Raw genomic sequence first — 19,325 nt, 5'->3', positions numbered from 1 at the left:
CCCCAGCATCCCAAGCCTGCCCGACTGGTCCTGAGTCCCTCCCTGGCCGTGCCTGCGTTCGAACTGGGGTCTGGGGAGGGGAGGCGCGAGGCCGAGGGACCCCTGAAGCAGGTCTTAGATTCAGCCGCCCCGCCAGGAGCCAGCGGAGAGGGCGGAGGCGAGAGGGTGACTCGGACCTCCAAGGCTGGTCACCGCCACCGCACCTCGCTTTACGGCTTTCCGCAGGATGGCCTTGCGACCCCCCACCCCTTCCGCCTTGACTTACGGGTACTCTTCCGGCTTCCGGCTTGACTTACGCCCGCCTCTTCCGCTTCTGGGCGTGCCCTCGGTGCTGACCTTCTTCCCAGGATGCCGTGGACCTTCTTCCCAGTCTCCTCTGCGCGGTTCCCCCCCCCTTCTCCCCGCCCCCGAAGCCCTTCCCGCGGCGTTCTGCTTGCAGCCTGCGTGCGCCCCGCGCTGCCCCAGGCGTGTAAGTGGGGCGGGAGAGGTGCCGGGCGGGGATAGTTCCGACGGTGCCGCCCGGCGGCGGCGCGCGGGGCGGCCCAGATTCGGAAGGGAGCGTGCGGGGCGGCGAGTGAGCGAGGCTCGCGCGTCCAGTCCTAACGGTCCCGAGCGCGAGGCCCGTGCGAGTCTCGGGGGCTGAGGCGGGATCGCGGCGGAGGAGGCCGCCTGGAGGGACCGGGGAGCTGCGCCCGCGGGGCCTGGCCGGGGGGCGCGCGCGGGGCGGCGGCGGCGCTGAAGTTGGCACAACAGCTGCAAGGATTGCGGGGAGTGGCCTTGGGCGGGGAGGGCGCGAGACGCGGGCACGGAACTCGACACAGAGCCTTCCCAACCCGAAACCAAAACCCAGCATCGTTTATATACTTTGGACGCGGTTAGGTTCCACTCCTTAGACTGTACAGTGGAATTGAAAATAATTTTTTGGGGGGTATATTCGCAAGGTGAGGCCGGCGTCACTGTGATTCCAAACGTTTTCATCATTCCCAACCCCCCCCCCCACTCATTTGCAGACGCTCTCTCGCTTCCTCCTGTCTCCTGAGCCCCTCATCGTTGTGACTCTGGAGTTGACCGCCTCGAGAAATTCTCTCGGAACTGCTGTCCGACGCAGCACGGTGTTCCCCAGTCCACGCCTGCCCCTGTCCGTCCCCGGTGCCTCTCCAGGTCCACGCCCGGGCCCTCCTGCGGGGTAGCCCTTCTCTGCTTCCCTTCCTTCATGGCCCCATGGGTTGTTTCCCCTTTGGGGGCATCTGTGATCTTTGAGGCCCGAGGCCCCCCCAGGGCTGGCCGTCAGGAACGCTTTCACACCCACTGCTTACCAGCCAGCACGGTGTGTTGTTTCAGGGGCCACAACTCTTGGGCCTTTTAGGGGAATTTTGTCATGTTTCAGCCTTGTAAGGGGCCAGTCTGTGTTTCTGGCGCCCGAGTGGCCTTGGAACCAAGCAGAGACATGTCCCCGGCCACTTGCCATCAGATGCGCCTGTGTCCCGTGCCACCCCGCCTGTTACCGTGCGATAAGACGCCGGCCTGGCCGGCTGGAGGTAGCGTGGGAAATGCTCCGCTGGTTGCCTGCACAGTGCAGTCACCTCGCAGCTCCGCCTTACCCGTATGTGTGAATCCAGCTAGTGGCTAAGCTTCTTTGTGACCCCAGACTCTTTCAGCTACTGAACCACCTGAGACACCAAGGGCGCCCCATGAGCAGTTGGAGGAGAGGAACTGCCCTGCCTGCTTGTTTCTGTGCTCCGTGTGCTGGGATCACATCCATGTTTTTCTTTCTGTGTTTGTGTTGTTAGGGGGCCACACCCAGCAAGTGGAACCTAGACCTCTTGTGGCCAAACCCTGTGGCTGCTAGCCAGTTGAGCTCTCTCTGGCCCCACACGGAAGGTTGGCGTTTTGCGAGTTCATCAATGATTTCACTACCTGAATGGCCGCGAGCATCTCGAGGTGCTTGCTGTTCTGTGCCTGCCTTACTGAGAGAGCAGCTTCTCTTCCCTTTGCTTTGTTTAGTCCCGAGTCATGCTGTGGGCTGGGATGTCAGTGTTAATGAACACTTAACAGTAAGTGTTAAAAGTGTTGGGGGCCGGAGTGATAGTACAGCAGGGAGAGCGTTCGCTTTGCAGGCGGGCTGACTTGGGTTTGATCTCCGGCATACCATATGGTCCTCTGAACACTGCCAGGAGTAATTCTTAGCATCGCTGGGTGTGGCCCAGAAAGCCAAAGTCAAATGTAATGGTGTGTTGGGGCCAGAGAGATGGCAGCTGGTAAGCCGCTTGCCTGGTATGCAGCAGACCCACATTCAGTCATGGCACCCCATCTAGTTCCCCCAAGCCACCAGAAGTGATTCTTGAGAGCAGAGCCAAGAGTTAACTCTGAGGACAGTTGGCTCTGGCTCCCAAATAAAACAACCAGCAAAATGCAGAATAACCCAGGATTTGCATCGACTGGTTGAAGATGTGAGTAGAGGGTTGGCAGGACCTAACCCTGTGTTTCTCCTAGACGCAGTGGTTCAGTCCTCTGCAGTAATTCGTTTCTGATGATACATTGATGACACATTGTTAGAGCATAACCATTATGAGTAATGAGAACTGACCCTATAACCAATTCAGTTATACCGGAGTAGAAACCAAGAATGAATATTTTTTAGTATCTGCAACTTCTAGCATTTTTCCAGTGAAGGCTTTCATTTTTAATACTGTATTGGCAGTCTTGAAGTAGAGAATAGCTAATATAGGACTAGAATGCTTTTTTTTTTTTGCTTTTTGGGTCACACCTGGCGATGCACAGGGGTTACTCCTGGCTCTGCACTCAGGAATTACTCCTGGCGGTGCTCAGGGGACCATATGGGATGCTGGGGATCGAACCCAGGTCGGCCGCGTGCAAGGCAAACGCCCTGCCCGCTGTGCTATCGCTCCAGCCCTAGAATGCTTTTATTAATTTAAAAAAAATTGGGGGGGGGATTGTCATATCCTGTGGTGCTCAGGACATATTCTGGCTCTGTGCTCAGGGATCACTCCTGGTGGTGCTTGGAAGACCATATGGGATGCTGGGGATCAAACCCAGGTTGGCTGCGTGCAAGGCACGTGCCTGCCTGCTGTGCTATGGGTCCAGCCCCTATATTTTAAAAAATATTTTTTGAAATTTTGGGGTTACACCTGGCTCTGCCCAGGGCTTACTCCTGACTCTGTTCAGGAGTCATTCCTGGTGTCTCTTTGGGACCATATTTGGTGCTGGCGATCAAACTTGGTGGGTTACCTGTAAAGTCTGTACCTTACCTGCTGGGCCACTTCTCCCCTTAATTGCCTTATATATTAAAATGCTTATTTGATATGTAAAATCAAATGCTGGGGATCCACTGTTTTTATGTGGCCATGGGGCCAAAAAGATGGTACTAGGGCACACAGCTGACCCTGGTTCAATACCGAGCACTGTTGTGTGTGTGTGTGTGTATTTTCTTTTTTGAGTGATAGCCGGTGATGCACAGGGGTTACTCCTGGCTCATACACTCAGGAAACACTCCTGGCAGTGCTTGGGGGACCATATGGGATGCTGGAATAGAACCTGGGTCGGCCACGTGCAAGGCAAATTCTTACCCTCTGTGCTGTTGCTCTAGCCCATTGTGCACCCCATATTATACCCCTGGCTTGCTGGGAGTAATTCCTGAGTACCACCTGTCATGGCCCCAAAACTAAAACAAACAAACAAACCAAGTTGCCAAATTTGGGGTAGAGTGTGATGTATGCCCCAAGGCATGTCCAGAATGCTGTGGGAACAGAGTTAATTTTAGAGTATAGGAGGTCTCTCCTTTATAAAGCTCTGGGTTCGGTCTTTGGCACTGCAAAAAAAGCAAAGCAAAGCAAAACAAATTCATATCTAATGTGTAGTGAGGTACATACAGCTTCAAGATTGAGGCTAAGTTTAGTTCGTTAGGTTTTTTTTTTTCCTACTCTGTTGCACAACAGTAAGGCATTTGCCTTGCACGCCCCTCTCAGAGAGCCTGGCAAGCTACTGAGAGTATCCTGCCCGCATGGCAGAGCCTGGCAAGCTACCCGTGGCATATTCGATATGCCAAAAACAGTAACAGCAAGTCTCACAATGGAGACGTTACTGGTGCCCACTCAAGCAAATCGATGAGCAACGGGATGACAGTGACAGTGACTCTGTTGCTAAGTTTTTAGAAAGTAGCACAAACATAGAAGTATGAACCTGAAGGCACATGAAAGAATGAAACCTCCACTACTGCTCATCTACCAGGCTGTTCTTACTCATCACATCAAAATCTATCCCTGAGTCCTGTCAACAGACTGGCTCCTATCCTGGAGGGAGGGTCCAGTGAATAAGGGAGCACCTGCCTTTGCAGACTCCTAACTGGGTTGATCCCCAGCATTCCGCATGGTTCCCCAGGAGTGATCCCTGTGAACCAAAAACCAAACCATACTCCTCCTAGCATACCTGCCCAGGGTCCAGCCTTGGCCAGCATTTCCCCTGTCTTGAGCCTTTGTCATTTCCTCTCTAGACAGTTGATTATAGACTCCTAACTGTTCTCTCCACCAACTATTCACTGTTGAGAAGGTAGAAATGAAATCTTACCATTTTTAGTTTAAAATGTTCATTGCTGGGGCTGGAGCGATAGCACAGCGGGTAGGGCGTTTGCCTTGCACGCGGCCAACTCAGGTTCGAATCCCAGCATCCCATATGGTCCCCTGAGCAATGCCAGGAGTAATTGCCGGGTGTGACCCAAAAAGAAAAAATAAATAAAAATTAAAAAATAATAGAATTTCTGTTGCTGGGGCCAGAGTGATAGTACAGCGGGTAGACTTGTATCCCATAAGGCCCCTGAGCGCCAACAAAAATAAAATTTCCATTGCTCACTCAAGGTTTCCAGATAACATAAGCTTCCCCCACCCCGTCTCCTCTGTCCTCTCCCTTGTAGTAGCTGATGTGGAGGTTCGCCAGATGCTGCACTTGTGATGCTGGGTGTCACCGCAAAAGTGCCAGTGGTAACACTTGATGTGGGTGGTGCCTCCTGCCTCATGCCAGCTCAGTGCTTCACCACTGAACCTCACCCCCAGCTTACCAGCTTTTATTTTATTTATTGAATCACCATGAGATACAGTTACAGGCTTACAAACTTTCATGATTGTATTTCAGTCATACAATGATTGAGCACCCATCCCTCCACCACCACCAATGTTCCCAGTATCCCTTCAGCCACCCCCATCCCACCCCCTGCCTCTGTGGCAGGCACATTCCCTCTTACTCTCTCTCCTTTTGGGTGTTTGGTTTGCAACAGGTACTAAGAGGCCATCACATTTGGTTCTTTGTCAACTTTCAGCAAGCATCAGCCATCCTGAGTGATCCCTCCAACCATCATTTACTTAGTGGTCCCTTCTCTATCCCAGCTGCCTTTCCCCCAGCATGTGGGGCCTGTTTCCAAGCCATGGTGCGATCCTCCTGGCCCTTATCTTTACTGTCCTTAGGTGTTCATCATCATCATCATCATCATCCCGTTGATCATCGAATTTCTTGAGTGGTCTCAGTAACGTCCCCATTCGTCCAAGCCCTGAGATTTTAGAAGCCTCTCTACTCGTCCTTCCCAACGATGCAGCATTGGAGGCTCTTTCAGGGTCAGGGGAATGAGACCCAGCTTGTTACTGGTTTTGGCATATTAATACACCATGGGGATCTTGCGAGGCTCTCCCATGTGGGCAGGAAACTCCTGGTAGTTTGCCAGGTTCTCCGGAGGGAGAAGTAGGCTATATAGGTAGGCCGCAAAGCGGCCGCACGCTTCCGGGAGCTTGCTTTTTTTAGGTCTCTGGATGCTGGCTGTGGATGGGATTCCACAGCGCTGGGGGCAGTCCCTGGCTGTGACTGCCTAGCTACCGGGAAATGGGAAATCTGGGTGGAGGAGCCCAGCAGGCTTGGAGGTCTCAGCCCCGGGTCCCACACACCTGGGTTCCTCTGCCAGTACCTTCATGCGTGAGGCTCGTCCGAACGTGTGGAGAGGGGCCTTGAGCATGGCTGTGGCTAGGCTCCGGAGGTCTTCGGCCGCCGGGAGCTCTGCTCAGGGCGGGGAGGGAAGCTGGAGCCCATCCCCTCCGAGGGGCCCCAGGGAAGACAACCAGGCGCATGGGCAAGAGTCTCTCTGCCTTAGATGTTAGTCTCCTATTATGTTACTTTATATTTCACAAATGAATGCAGTCATCCTATGTATGTCCCGCTCTTTCTGACTCATTTCACTTAGCATGATTCTCTTCATGTGCATCCACTTATATGCAAATTTCATGACTTCATCTTTCCTAACAACTGCATAGTATTCCATTGTGTAGAGGTACCAAAGTTTCTTTAACCAGTCGTCTGTTCTTGGACACTCAGGTTTTTTCCTAATTCTGGCTATTGTAAACAGTGCTGTAATAAACATACAAGTGCAGATGTCATTTCTGTTGTAATTTTTTTGCATCTCCAGGATATAGTCCCAGTAGTGGTTTTGCTGGGTCATGGGGGAGCTAATTTCTAGTTTTTCGAGGAATGTTCATATTTTTTTCCCAAAAAGTCTGCATCAGTTGGCATTCCCACCAGCGGAAGAATGAGAGTCCGTTTCTCCCGACACCCTCCGGCATACAGGCTTCTAATTCTTTCCTATTTTTCCTTATTCTCCTGACTGTGACCCGCATGGTCGTTAGTAAAATGAGACCTTAGACAAAACAGGGGATTTTTCTTTTCTCCCCTCCCCTCCAGGCCGTGAAGGCGAGTTGTACCCACATGAGCTTGTGGTGCTGGAGCCCATGGCCTCTGCGTCCCGAGGGGTCACTCTTGCCTGCTCACTGGGAGTCCTGGATGCTTTTAGCTTTGGTACTTGCTTGGGGCAGGGGGCATACCCTGTGGTTGTGCTAACGCCAGCCGGCTGCCGTGCAGCTAGAAATCCCTTAAGATGCTGCCAGGATGGAATTTGCTGCCTAATGGGACGGGGGGTGGGCACGGACCAGGGATGGGATTTATGGCCTGCACAGGCACTCGAGCTCTGGCACCTGGAAAAGTTCCGCGGTGAAATGCCACACTCCGTCTTGCTCTTTCCTTCCTTTCGCTGCAAATAATTAGAAATGCCTTTAGGTGCTAAGGCAGTGGATGAGAACACATTTTGGTGAATCTTGTTCCCTTCTGAATCTTTCTTGGCTTCCTCTCATTCCTTGCTCTCAGCCCACTGTAGTTAGGTGCTGAAGTCCCCATTTTTCAGCATCCCCCCACCCCCTTGACTTTGGGAAACTGTCGAAAGAATTCTTGCATCATATTGCAAGAAGTCTTGGGTCAGGTGTATGCTTTATTTCTAGTCAGGATCAAATTTGTTTCCAAAATAAACAACAAGGAAATACAGAAAGTATTAAAATATTAAAAAAATTGTTTTTACAACCTGGGTGGTACACAAAAGTTTTTTTTTTTTTTTGATGGTACTCAGCAGTAATCACTAAAATAAATTGAAAACTTTCATTGCAAGACAACCCTAAGAAAATGAACCGGGAAGCAGACAGCTGTCTGGCAAAGGACTCCTGTCTAGGACACGGCCAGGTAAGTCGGGAGTAATTCCCTGCCAGCCGCACCCCCTCTGGCCTTCCTGTATCACGAAGGGAAGGAGCATGTGTTTAGAGCTGGTACCTTCGACCCTCCGTTTCTTCGTTCCTTCCATCCTCCCTCCCTCCCTCCCTCTCTCTGTCTTTGTCTGTCTGTCTTTCTCCCTCCCTTCTCTTCCCCCTTCTTCCTCCCTCCCTGCCTCCCTTCCCCACGCTCAGTGGTGCTGGGGCGACTCACATCTCTGTGCTCAGTGGAGCACAGGCTTCGTGGGTCCAGCCTGAGGCTCTTGCGTGCAAACCACGTGTTCCAGCCCTTTGAGTCATCTTCCCGGCTCCCCTCCAGTGTTTTCATGTACATTTTTGATTCTGGGGCTGGAACCCAGGATTGCATCTACGTGAGACCCACGCTCTGCAGCTGAACTGGAACCCCGCCTATACCCAGGTCTTTGGGCCCTTTTGCGCTGGGTTATTTGTGCTCGTTAGTGAGTCACTTCTGTTCTTTACATGTCCCATTTTGTATCCTGGATAGCAGCTCTTTGTAGTTGCCTTCCATCTTCTCAGTTATTTTTCAGTTAATCTGTAAAGCAAAGTTTACCTCTTGTAGTCATATTTCCAGCATGTTTCTAGTTATTATTTTCTGTATCCAGAACAGATCTTAGTTCTCCCCATGTTCTAAAGAGATAGGTCTATTTTTTTTAAAAAAGAAATGTTTTAGTTTAAGCTTTAAATTTATTTTTTGGTCTTAAACTGTTTTGGAAGTAAAATAGATCTATTATGATTTTTGCTTCTTGTGGTGCTGAGAGTCCAGTTGCCAGGAACGTGTGTTCCACTGAGCCACAGCCTTCACCTCCGCTTCTAGCTTTTATGTTCAGTCCTATGATCCATCTTCGGTGTCTATGAATGTTGTGAAGAAAATACCTTGTGAAAAACACTGATTTATTTCCCGTCTTTCGATCCCCACTGAACGGAGCCCGAGAGGTCGCCCAGGGGGTAAGGCACTTGTCTTGCACGTGGCTGCTTTGGCTGGGACCACGGTCGGGTCCCAGCACTGTGTATGGTCTGAGCACCTCCAGGAGTGTCCCCTGAGCACAGAGCCAGGAGTAAGCCCTGAGCACTGCAGCTAGACCCCAAACAGCCGCCACCACCAAAGAGGTACCAGCCTGTTCCAGGAATTTCCCATTTGTTGAAAATGTCATTGAGTTACATTGGTATTTTTACATTCAAATTGCTGTGTAAATGGCTGTTGTAATTCCTCCCCCTCATCCCCAAAGTAGAAGCTGATCTAAAAAAAATAACAACAAAAGAATAATTCTCTTTTTTCTTGTGGCTAGAGACAGAAACAAGATTGTTCTTTTTTTTTTTTTTTTTTTTTTTTAAAGTTTTTAAGTGACAGAAAGAAGGGGAAGGACAGGGAGCCGGGGAGGACTCCCAAGTAGGAATTCAAGGCCGGCCTTGTTCTTTGGGGAAAGATGGATTCTTAAGATACCCTTTAGAACAGTACCAGCAAGATGCTTTTTCCCCCTCAGGGCCACCCCTGTGGTGCTTGGGTGCCACCGCAGACGGCACTAGTCGTGCCGGCCGTGAGCCACGCAGCACTGGGCAGCCAGCCGGGCTGGGTGCCTTGAGCTGGCTGGGCCTGTGCTGACCAAGGGAGCCTCTCCCCCGCCCAGCACGTTGCTTTGTACGCATGACGAGTAGAACTTTTTGTTTTCTTCTTTTTGGGTCACACCCAGTGATGCTCAGGGGTTAAGTCCTGGCTCAGCACTCAAGAATTACTCCTGGCGGTGCGCGGGGGACCATATGGGATGCCGGGGATTGAACCCAGGTCAACTGCATGCAAGGCAAATGCCCTACCCGCTGTACTATCACTCCTGCCCCGTCAAGTAGAACTCTTTTTTTTCCTTTTTCTTTTTTGCTTTTTGGGTCAGACCTGGCGATGCACAGGGGTCACTCCTGGCTCATGCACTCAGGAATTACCCCTGGTGGTGCTTGGGGACCATATGGGATGCTGGGAATTGAACCCGGGTCTGTCACGTGCAAGGCAAATGCCCTACCCGCTGTGCTATCACTCCAGCCTGAAGTAGAACTCTTGAGATTAGTTCCTAAAGAGCTAACATTTGTGTTTTATATATCCTGCCTGATGTGTGTCCTTTTATTTAGGCGTTCATTCACTCACCTATTCCTTACGCACCTCTCCTTAGTCACCAAGTACCTGACCTTATGCACTAACCCTCCGTCACCCCCTTTCTGAGCCATGTACTGTGTTCTTGGGATTAGTCACGGCAGTGCCAAGAAATGTCCTGAGTGCCCCCTGCCCTGTAGGGCTTCGTCTTGGTGTCGGGGAAACAAAGGCGGCACCAACAGTTCTCAGGGACATTCGCTCGCCCGCTCCCCCTTGCAGATGCTGCTGCAGTTCAGCGGGGGCCATGTGACAGCTTCTGCTCGGCCAAGTGTGGCCTGTGGTGACGCTTGTGGCAGCTGGCTGAAGGCAGCTTGGGGCCGCCGAGCCCCTGCCAGCGGTGACCTTGGAGGCTGTGGGTGCGGGATGGACCAGCTCAGGCCGGGACAGGCTGCCCTGGGTGGGAATGCGAGACGGACGCCTCAGCTGTGTTAAGCTAGTCGCCCTCTTCTGGGAAAAAAAAAAAAGGTAGTTAAAGATATGTAATATAAAATTGGTGACCCAGACGTGGTCGGTTAGCCATTTTCAAGTGTGCAGTTCAGGGGCATTAAGTAAATGTAACTGCAGTTTACATTATATCCCGTGTGACTTACTTGCCCTATTTTTAAGTTGTTGTATTTGGTTCAGCCGGGTTGTATTTGGTTCAGTGGGAGGTTTTATGGGCGTTTAGCAATGCCCATAATGTATTGTCTATTGCCACATTCTCTCTAAAATGCCAAAGTTTATAGTAGTTGTGACACAGGTCTGCAGAATCTGAAATTTCTGCTATTTGGCCCTTTTCAGAAAAACTCTGCTGACCCCTGCTTTATAGAATGAACAGTTAAAAAAAATAGCGGACAGAAAACAGAATGAAAGTACAGTGGATGGGTCCTTACATGCCTTACCTGCACAATCCCTGGCAACCCATATGATCCCCTGAACACCATCAGGAGTGATACCAGAGCCAGGAGTAAACCCTGGGTACAGCTGGTGTGACCCAAAAGCTAAACCCCCAAATTGTTTTTTCATTAATTACATACATACTTGAAAAATGAACGGCACTACTTTGCACGTATGTGCAATTCCAGTGGAAACAGTATCTTGCACTCCTCCTTTCAGCAGTTTCAGACACTCATTGACTGAGAGACCTGGGGTTTGTGGGTGCCGGTGTACACCAGTCTGCAGGTGAGCAAGGCTGCAAACTGCTGCTCCAGGCAGCAGTCCAGTCCTTTCATGCTAGACTATAAAGCAAACATTCTTGACTGAAATCGCTGAACTAATTATTTTATTGTTATTATTATTTTTTGCTTTTTGGGTCACACCCAGCAATGCTCAGGGGTTACTCCTGGCTCTGCACTCAGGAATTACTCCTGGCAGTGCTTGGGGGACCATATGGGATGCTGGGAATCGAATTTGGGTTGGCCGCCTGCAAGGCAAACGCCCTACCCACTGTGCTATCGCTCCAGCCCCTGAACTAATCCTTTAAATAGTTTTCAGCACTTTTCAACATAATGTACAATTAACTGAACTTTGCAGTTACTTCTTCTTATTTGGTACTTCCTATGTGCCAGGTACACTGAATTTAAGGTGATTTTCATGCATTACCTCACTTCATCTTTCCAGCACCCAGGGAAATGGAGGTGCAGCTTTCATCATTTCACACTTTCTTCTTTTTTTCCTGTTTCGGGGGCCACATCTCGCAGTGCTCAGGGTTTCCTCTTGGCTCTGCACTCAGGAGTCATTCCTGGCGGTGCTTAGGGGAACAAATGGGATGACAGAGATTGAATGCGGGTCAGCTACGTGCAAGGCAAGCGCCCTCCCTGCTGAACTGTCACTCTGGCCCTCCACTTTCTAAAAGGCGGGGCCTAGGGACCCCACCTGGGCCAGGTGCCAGATTGGTAAGGCAGGCCCAGAGCTTTGGAGCGCCTCACATCTCTGTATCCTAGACTTCCCCTGGTGCCCCCAGAGCACTGGCTGGTCAGAGGCAGTAGTGGCCTTGGGTGCAAGTGTGGGGCCTGGCAAATTGTTTTTTCAAGTTTGGGAACCTTCTCTGTGGGACAGTCAGTACTGAGGCAGCACTTTGGATCTGTTCCCTTGGGACGGCAGTGAGGGCATCACCGTGACTGCCCTGTCCCCCACCCATGGTCATTCTCCAGCGTGCTGGCTTCCACCCTGGACACCTGGGTGTCCTCCACTCTCAGCTTCTCACTCAGCAGGGCCAGACCAGGTGACACCTGGCGCTCGTTTCTTTTCCTGTTTGCTTTTTTTGATTTGGGGGTCAGGGCTTACTCTTGGTGGGTCTGCACACGGGGCTCACGCGTGGCCGGGCTCTGGAAACCATATGTGGTGCCCCTACCTGCTATGCTGATATTCCTTTTTCTGGCTTTTTGATGGTGATGCTCAAGGGTTACTCCTGGCTCTACACTCAGGAATTACTCCTGGCGGTGCTCAGGGGACCACATGGGATGTTGGGAATCGAACCCGGGTCGGCCGCATGCAAGGCAAATGCCCTACCCGCTGTGCTATCGCTCCAGCCCCTATGCTGATGTTTTTAAATAAGTTCCCAGGGTGTGACTGCGAAGGACCCAACTGGGAAATGGGCTTATACTGAAGCTCTTCCTGAATATCGGGGTCTCCGACTGTACCTGCCCTTGCTCTTTTCCCTCGGGGCTGGTGGACAATCAGGTATTATATTGTGCGCTTCAGGGCCAGGTGGAAATCTAAAGCCCTCACTCTGGCGGGGGATCTCCCAGCATTTTGGCTCCAGGAAGCACTTCTGAGGGGGAATGGGGGGCCGTGGGGGGTTGGGGCCATGCCTGACCATGCTCAGGGCTCAGTGATTACTCAGGGGTCACTCCTGGTGCACTCAGGGACCATATGGGGTCCTGGGGATTGAACCTGGGTGTGCTGCGTGCAAGGCAAGTGCCCTCCCCGCTGTCCTGTGGCCTCCAGCGCTGGCTCTTCTTATCTGACCACACTGCGGCCAGTCATGTTGCTCATGTGGCTGGTTCTGCCATGGTCTGCTCTTTCGTAGAGAGTGTTTTTGTAATTTTGTTTTTTTTTTCCCCAGTAATAAACATGATAGCATACAATTACAGCAGTTCTAGAGATCAAGATCACGTTTAATAGTGCCACTCTTACCACAGCCATTGTATTAGAGAGGCAGAAGCAGATCTGAAGGAGTTTTAGTGGCTTGTTAGACTAAGTTAGTGTTGGGACAGTGCTGACTGTAAGATGGTGCATATGGGGCCTTCATCTGAGGCTTAGTGCACTCTTGTACCTTTATTAAGATTTTTTTTTTCTCATTAAACTTTGTTTTAGTGGGTCTCAAATTTCTATGCCAGAGTTTTGATCAAGTTGTTCCCATTAAAAAGTATTGACTTTAAAAACTAATAATGGGCCAGAGGGCCGGTACAGTGGGTATTCGCCTTTCGCTCAGCTGACCCAGGGTCACCCCTGGCATCCCATATGGTCCCTCAGTAACCACTAGGAGTGAACCTGAGAGCAGAGCCAGAGTGACTCCTGAGCATTGGGCGTGACCAACCTCTCCCCTGCCTCTCCCCAAAACAAGACAAAACCTGACAACAAAAAAACTAAGCACACACACACACACACACACACACACACACACACACACACACACAATATTTTCCTCCTGAAGTTTTATGATGGGTGCATTGTTGTCATTAACCATTCTTTTACTATTAACTTAAATGGCCAGTTGGGACAGTTTGGAGGCGTCCAGGCTCTCCCACAGCTGATGGAGTCTGGGGTGGCAGGGCCTGGGGATGACACTCATGTTTCCTTTTGGGCAGATGGCCGCCTCCGCGCTCACTGCGTTGATGACACCCTGGACAGCAGCACAGCCCGAGGCGGCTAGGTGGAGCCGCTCCCAAACAGCTGCTCAGGACACCCGAGGGCCACTCCCGCCGTCCTTGGCCCAGAGTTCTGATGGTTCAGTCGAGGGTCGGGCCATGTGACTACCCCCATGCTCAGGGCCTGTGTTGTTTGCAGCCACGCAGTGCTGGGGATTGAACCTGCAGCCCCGTGCGTGCAGGGCACGTGCTACAGGTGTTCTGAGCTATCTTCCCGGTCCCTTCTGAGATATTTCTTCTTCTTTTTTTAAAATTACAGTTTAAAAAACCTGTAAAAAATGACCTTTTTTTTTTTATTACAGTTTTTTTCTCCCTTTGCTTTCCTCTGTTGTTTCAGCTCTTTCTGCACTCAGCTCAGTCCTGGTGACGGCGTGGCTGTGCTGCTCGCCGGGGCTGCATGCTTCATTCAGCAGGCTTCCGAGTGTGGAGCTTGCCAGGGGTAGCACGCTTGATTGTGATGCCTGCACACTTGGTTGTGATACTCACACATTGTTGTGGCACCAGCGACCCTGAATAGCAGCACTGTGGGGTAGTGCTGGGGAAGGGCCTCACATTTGCAGGGCAAGGCTTCCGTTTAGAGGGTTGCTGTTGGGCAGCTTGGGGCGTACTCCTGGCTCTCCGTGCAGGGATCACTCCTGACACACCCAGCAGTGATTAGGGGCTCTCCCAAGGTTTGGGGACCATATGGGGTGCCAAGGGGTGGAACCCGTAAGGGTGAAAGTCAAGTGCTCTGCTCGCTATATTATTGCTCTGAACCCTTCTTTTTTTTTTGAGGGGGGGTGCGGAGCAGTTCCTGGTAGTGCTCTGGGCTTACCTCTGGCTCTGTCCTCGGGAATCTCTCCTGGTGGGACCTAGGGAGCCCGTATGAGATGCTGGGCCCGGAAGCCGGCTGGCCGCGTGCGCTCTCCGCTGTGCTGTCTCTAGTCCCAGCCTGCCGAGCTCTCCACAGGCCCCTGTTGAAATCTTTTCTCTTTTCTTCCCCCTCCAGAGGTCAGCCAGAATCAGCATGTCTGGGGCTGAGGAAGCAGTTCTTAGCGGCCACGACAGCCATCCTTCTGCGGGCAGTTCTGTATTATGCTTTGGACAGGTAACTAGTCCCTCACCTCCTGCACCTGCAAAGAATGAGGTTGGTGGAGAAGGTTTGAAGAGGCAGCCTGAGGCATCATGAGACCGGAGTAAGCTGCTGACTGTTCTGGGTTTCCCTCCGGTGCATGATTTGGGAGTCTTTTTTCAGGAATTCTGAGAGCATTTTGGGACTTTAGCATCAAAAAAGACAAATGCAATGGGGATCACGTTTATTTATGTACTGTGACTACTTTTCTGTTTTATGAACCACACCCAACAGTGCTTGGGGGCTGTTCCTAGACGTTCTTGGGGCCATGCAGCGCTGAAGAGAATGCAGGCCTCCTACATACAGAGCACATGCTTTTAGCTCACTCCGCTCTCTCCAGGTCCTGGGGAGAGTATTTAGCTTTTCTGACCTTTGCTTTTGGGACAGATCACATATTCATATGCTCTAACAGCCAAACTCTATTTATTTCCTTTAGAAAGGGCAAGGGGAACTACCTAGAGGACAGAACTCGAGACAAGCATCAGGGCTGGAGAGCTAGGACAGCAAGTAAGGTATTTGCCTTGCACGCGGCCGGCCCAGGTCTGATCCCCGGCATCCCATATGGTCCCCTGAGCACCACAGGAGTGATTCTTGAGTGCTGAGCCAAGAGTTAACTCTGTACTCCCCCCACTTAAAAAAAAAAAAGACAAATACCACTATTGATGTGTAGGATGAGAAATTGTTGACTTGGACAGGAGTGTGAAAGTTGGGCAAGGACAAATGGAGCCTAATACACTCCCCCTGCCAGTACCCAGTGCTCTCCTTAGACTCTGAGGCAGGACAGATGGTTTCCTAATTCTAACTCAGAATTTACAAGAAAATCCTGCAAGGATGGGAGTAATATCTAAGACAAAATGTGTGCCTTTGTGGTGGTGTTATTTGGATAACAGCACCCCGCTACTACCTGCCTTGCCCCTCTCAGTCTCTCCTGCGTGGACGGTGGCGTGTCAGAGCCCGCACGGTATGTGCTAGTATTGCCTCAATGGCTAATGAGCCTTAAAAGTTTCTCATTTTGGGTTCGGGGTCATTGCTCAGAGGGCTGGAACCCAGGCTGTGCATGCAAGAGCCCCAGGTTCAAGCTCCAGCACCACAGGGTCCCCCGAGCACTGCCTGGGGTGACCCCCAAACACTGAATCAGTAATAGTTCCCTAAGTATTGCCAAGCACAGCCATAAAAGAAAAGTTTGTCAGTTTGGGACCAGGACATAGCTTTGCATTTAGATTTGATCCCAAGTAGCAAGCACACTTCCTCCATTTAAATTCCCAATACCAGTGGATATAACTTACATAAACAAACGCTGCTGGAGTCCTAAGTACTTTTGTTTGTTTTGGGGTGGGGTCCACACCTGGCAGTGCTTTGGACTTACCCCTGGCTGCAGGCTTAGGGGTCTCCAAGCTCCAGGGAAGTGAAGCGGCTGGGGACCCTATGTGGTGTAGCGGATTGAACCCTGGGGGACGGCCAGCAAGGCGAGTGCCCTGTCTGCCGCACTGTTGCTCCAGCCCCAGGCCTAAGTACTTCTAAAAGTGAAGGTATAAGGAGGGCTGGAAATCAAAGGGTTGGAGACTTGCTGCCATAAGGAGGGGGCAGATGTCTGTCTAACATTCCCTCTCTGGACCGCAGTACCAGTACACGGCGGAAGAGTACCAGGCCATCCAGAGCGCGCTGCGGCAGAGGCTGGGCCCCGAGTACATAAGCAGCCGCATGGCTGGTGGCGGCCAGAAGGTAGGAGAGCTCGCGGCTGAGGGAGGCGCCTTCGGAGCTGACTGTCCCAGTCCGGCTCTCTTCTTTAGGCCCCCGTGGAGTTGGGCCGCTGAGTTCAGGTCCTCCCTGTCACTGCGTCCTTCTGTCTTTGGGGAAGCACAGGGTTCCCGCCTTCACAGTCAACTAAAGTGACTCACACTTTCTATCTGCCATGGCAAAGCTTTTACATTGGCCTTTGAAATAGTTTTCTTTGCCATTTGCTTCAGATTAGAACTTTGTGGGGGTCTGGTATTCTGTGAACTGTGTGCCCCTAAGATTGGTGCTTTTTTAGAAACTGAGGTATGGAGCTGCCAGGTGAGTTACCCCCAGCTGGGGCTGGGCCTCCCTGCAGACACATTCATTCTAATTGGCTCCTCCTGGGAGACTGTCACATCAGTTCACTGAGAACTGCCCCGAATATCTGAGGTTAGTTTTGCCAGAACAAATAATAATAAAAAAAAAAAGACCAATCTGGTAAGGAATGTATGAGGACTGGATGACTTATCACTGTGGCAAGGAATTTTAGCAACTTCTTTCCCCTTTTCTTTTCCAGGTCTGTTACATTGAGGGGCACAGGGTAATTAACCTGGCTAATGAAATGTTTGGTTATAATGGCTGGGCCCACTCTGTCACCCAGCAGAATGTGGGTAAGTCTGCCCTGTGGCACTGCTGACATCACCGTTCCCTTACTTCGGCGCTGTCCGGCGTCTGCTCGGAGTACTTTGTGGGTGAGGAGGCAGGGCAGGCGGCCAGTGGAGGCACATGGGCGAGGCCCGGGGTCCGTATCCTCCTCACCTGGTTCTCTTTCCCACTCCTAGATTTTGTTGACCTTAACAATGGCAAGTTCTACGTGGGAGTCTGTGCATTTGTGAGAGTCCAGTTGAAGGTGAGGGTGTTGGAGTGGACCCACTGCCTGTGGGGGTCCGAGTGGGTGGGTCCGAGAGAGCCAGGCTCAAGGAGCTCGGCTCGTAGCCATAGTGCAGTCAATACTCCTCACGCGCATGGAACCAGCCATTGTACGCAGGGCCTCCTCAGAGACTTTGGAAAGCCCTTTCTCCTGCCCATTTCAAAGTTAACATCTAGACATTTTGACCATAAATAGTTGCTAGCATATATTTTGGGGCATGGTAATAAACTTGACATTCTAAAATAAGCGCAGTAAGTCTTTTTAAAAAATATATGGATGTGTGTAATTCTACGTGCCACAGAGGGTTAAATACAGTCGTATGTGTGTTAAAGGAAAAATACACGAATAAACTATTTTTAATTTTGCATTGTTTCCTCTTGAACCTGTATTTCTAACCTGTTTCTTCATTAACCGTTATCCTAATGTATAGTAATGATTTTTAAATCATGTTTTAATCCTTTTCATCATAAATCATAATCAACCATTTTTAATCATAATTTTTAAGTCTTTTATGAGGTTAGAGCAATAGTACAGCAGATAGGGCATTTGCCTTGCATGTGGCTGACCTGGGTTCGATCCCTGGCCCTACATATGATCTCCCAAGCTCACCAGGAATGATCCCTGAGTGTAGAGCCAGGAGTAGGCCCTGAGCACTGCCGGGTATTGTTCCAAATTGTACCAAAAGAACCTCCTCCTGCCCCCCAAATTTATTAGGGCCAGACTGATAATACAGGAGTTAAGGCACTTGCCTTATGTGCAGCCAGCTCTGAATTAATCCCTGCATTACATGTGGTCCCCCAAGCATGGCCAAGGGTCATTCCTGAGTACAGAACCTGGAATAACCCTGAGTATTACTGGGAATGACCCCCCCGCACCCCAATTAAAATAATAAAAATCTTTTATTAATAACTTCATCATACTTCTTGACTTTGGTGTGTGGTATATGTGTATATAAAAATACTGTTTCAGTAAATTTCTTGTAGCCTCAAGACCATTTAAACATTTCTTATAGACTGAGTTACTATTCCAGGTTTTATAACACACGGTCACTTGAATTTAAGATGATTAGACAACTATATCAACTTACTTGAAGGTGGGGGACCTCCCAAGTGATGTATGTCCAGGGGGCTTGTGGGCCACTCCCACACTGGGGCTGCTTGGTGATGAAAGCCAGGACAGTCTCTTGCCAGGCACGTGCCATAATCCTGAACCCTCTCCTGGCCCTATGCCAACATTTTTATACTTAATAAAAATTTTTGTGGAAGGGCCAGAGAAATAGTACGGAGATGAAGGCTCTTGGCTTGCACATGGCAAACCTTGATTCAGTTCCCAGAACCACATACGGTCATGTACTTACCACCAGGAGTGATCCCTGAGCACAGAGCCAGGAGTAAGAAGCCCTGAGCACCACCAGGTGTGCCCTCAAAACAATAAAAAAAAATCAAATTTTTATGAACAAAGCCTTCCTTCTTTCCTTCTTTCCTCTTCTCACCTTCCCTCCTTCCCTTAGCTGGGGAGAAAGCATGTGATACCATAGTCAAACCCAGCTTCAGCCCTTTGAACTATCTCCTTTGCCCAGAAATGCATTTTTTTGTTTTGTTTTTGTTTTGTTTTTTGAGCCATACATGCCAATGCTTAGGTGTTACTCCTGGCTCTGCACTCATGAATTAGCCAGGTGGTGCTTGAGGGACCATATGGGATACTGGGCATTGAACCTGGGTTGGCCCTGTGCAAGGCAAGGGCTGTACTGCTGTACTATTGCTCCAGCCCCATAAATGCCTTTCTTGATCAGATGTATTTTTTTCAGTTAGTTTATATATCCATAGTTTAATATTGTTTATTCTTAGACTTATTATTTTTTTTTTTTTTTGGCTTTTTGGGTCATACCCAGCGATGCACAGGGGTTATTCCTTGCTTTGCACTTAGGAATTACTCCTGGCGGTGCTCAGGGGACCATATGGGATGCTGGGAATCG

The 19,325-nt window shown here is 50.5% G+C and overlaps 1 protein-coding gene across 5 annotated transcripts in view; it reads left to right on the top strand.

Annotated features, from left to right (window-relative positions):
• Positions 1 to 404: 404 nt before the first annotated feature.
• The window catches only part of RAD52 (RAD52 homolog, DNA repair protein), a 35,836-nt gene continuing 16,915 nt past the window's right edge, over positions 405 to 19,325 (top strand). Inside the window, exons 1-6 of one of the 5 annotated variants that reach the window (XM_055142179.1) lie at positions 422 to 469; positions 14,581 to 14,767; positions 15,140 to 15,215; positions 16,324 to 16,425; positions 16,997 to 17,090; positions 17,262 to 17,329. In XM_055142179.1, coding sequence (XP_054998154.1) covers positions 14,757 to 14,767; positions 15,140 to 15,215; positions 16,324 to 16,425; positions 16,997 to 17,090; positions 17,262 to 17,329 — 351 coding nt within the window. In that variant the 5' untranslated portion in view covers positions 422 to 469; positions 14,581 to 14,756. Of the gene's footprint in view, positions 470 to 14,580; positions 14,768 to 15,139; positions 15,216 to 16,323; positions 16,426 to 16,996; positions 17,091 to 17,261; positions 17,330 to 19,325 lie in introns of those variants that run through there. The other 4 variants (XM_055142180.1, XM_055142181.1, XM_055142183.1 and 1 more) reach the window with 4 other exon arrangements.

This window comes from Sorex araneus, chromosome 6 (genome assembly GCF_027595985.1).
Source record: "Sorex araneus isolate mSorAra2 chromosome 6, mSorAra2.pri, whole genome shotgun sequence".
In the NCBI taxonomy this organism is placed as follows: domain Eukaryota; kingdom Metazoa; phylum Chordata; class Mammalia; order Eulipotyphla; family Soricidae; genus Sorex; species Sorex araneus.
Note: the sequence above shows the minus strand (reverse complement) of the source record. Positions and strands in the feature narration are given on the sequence as shown.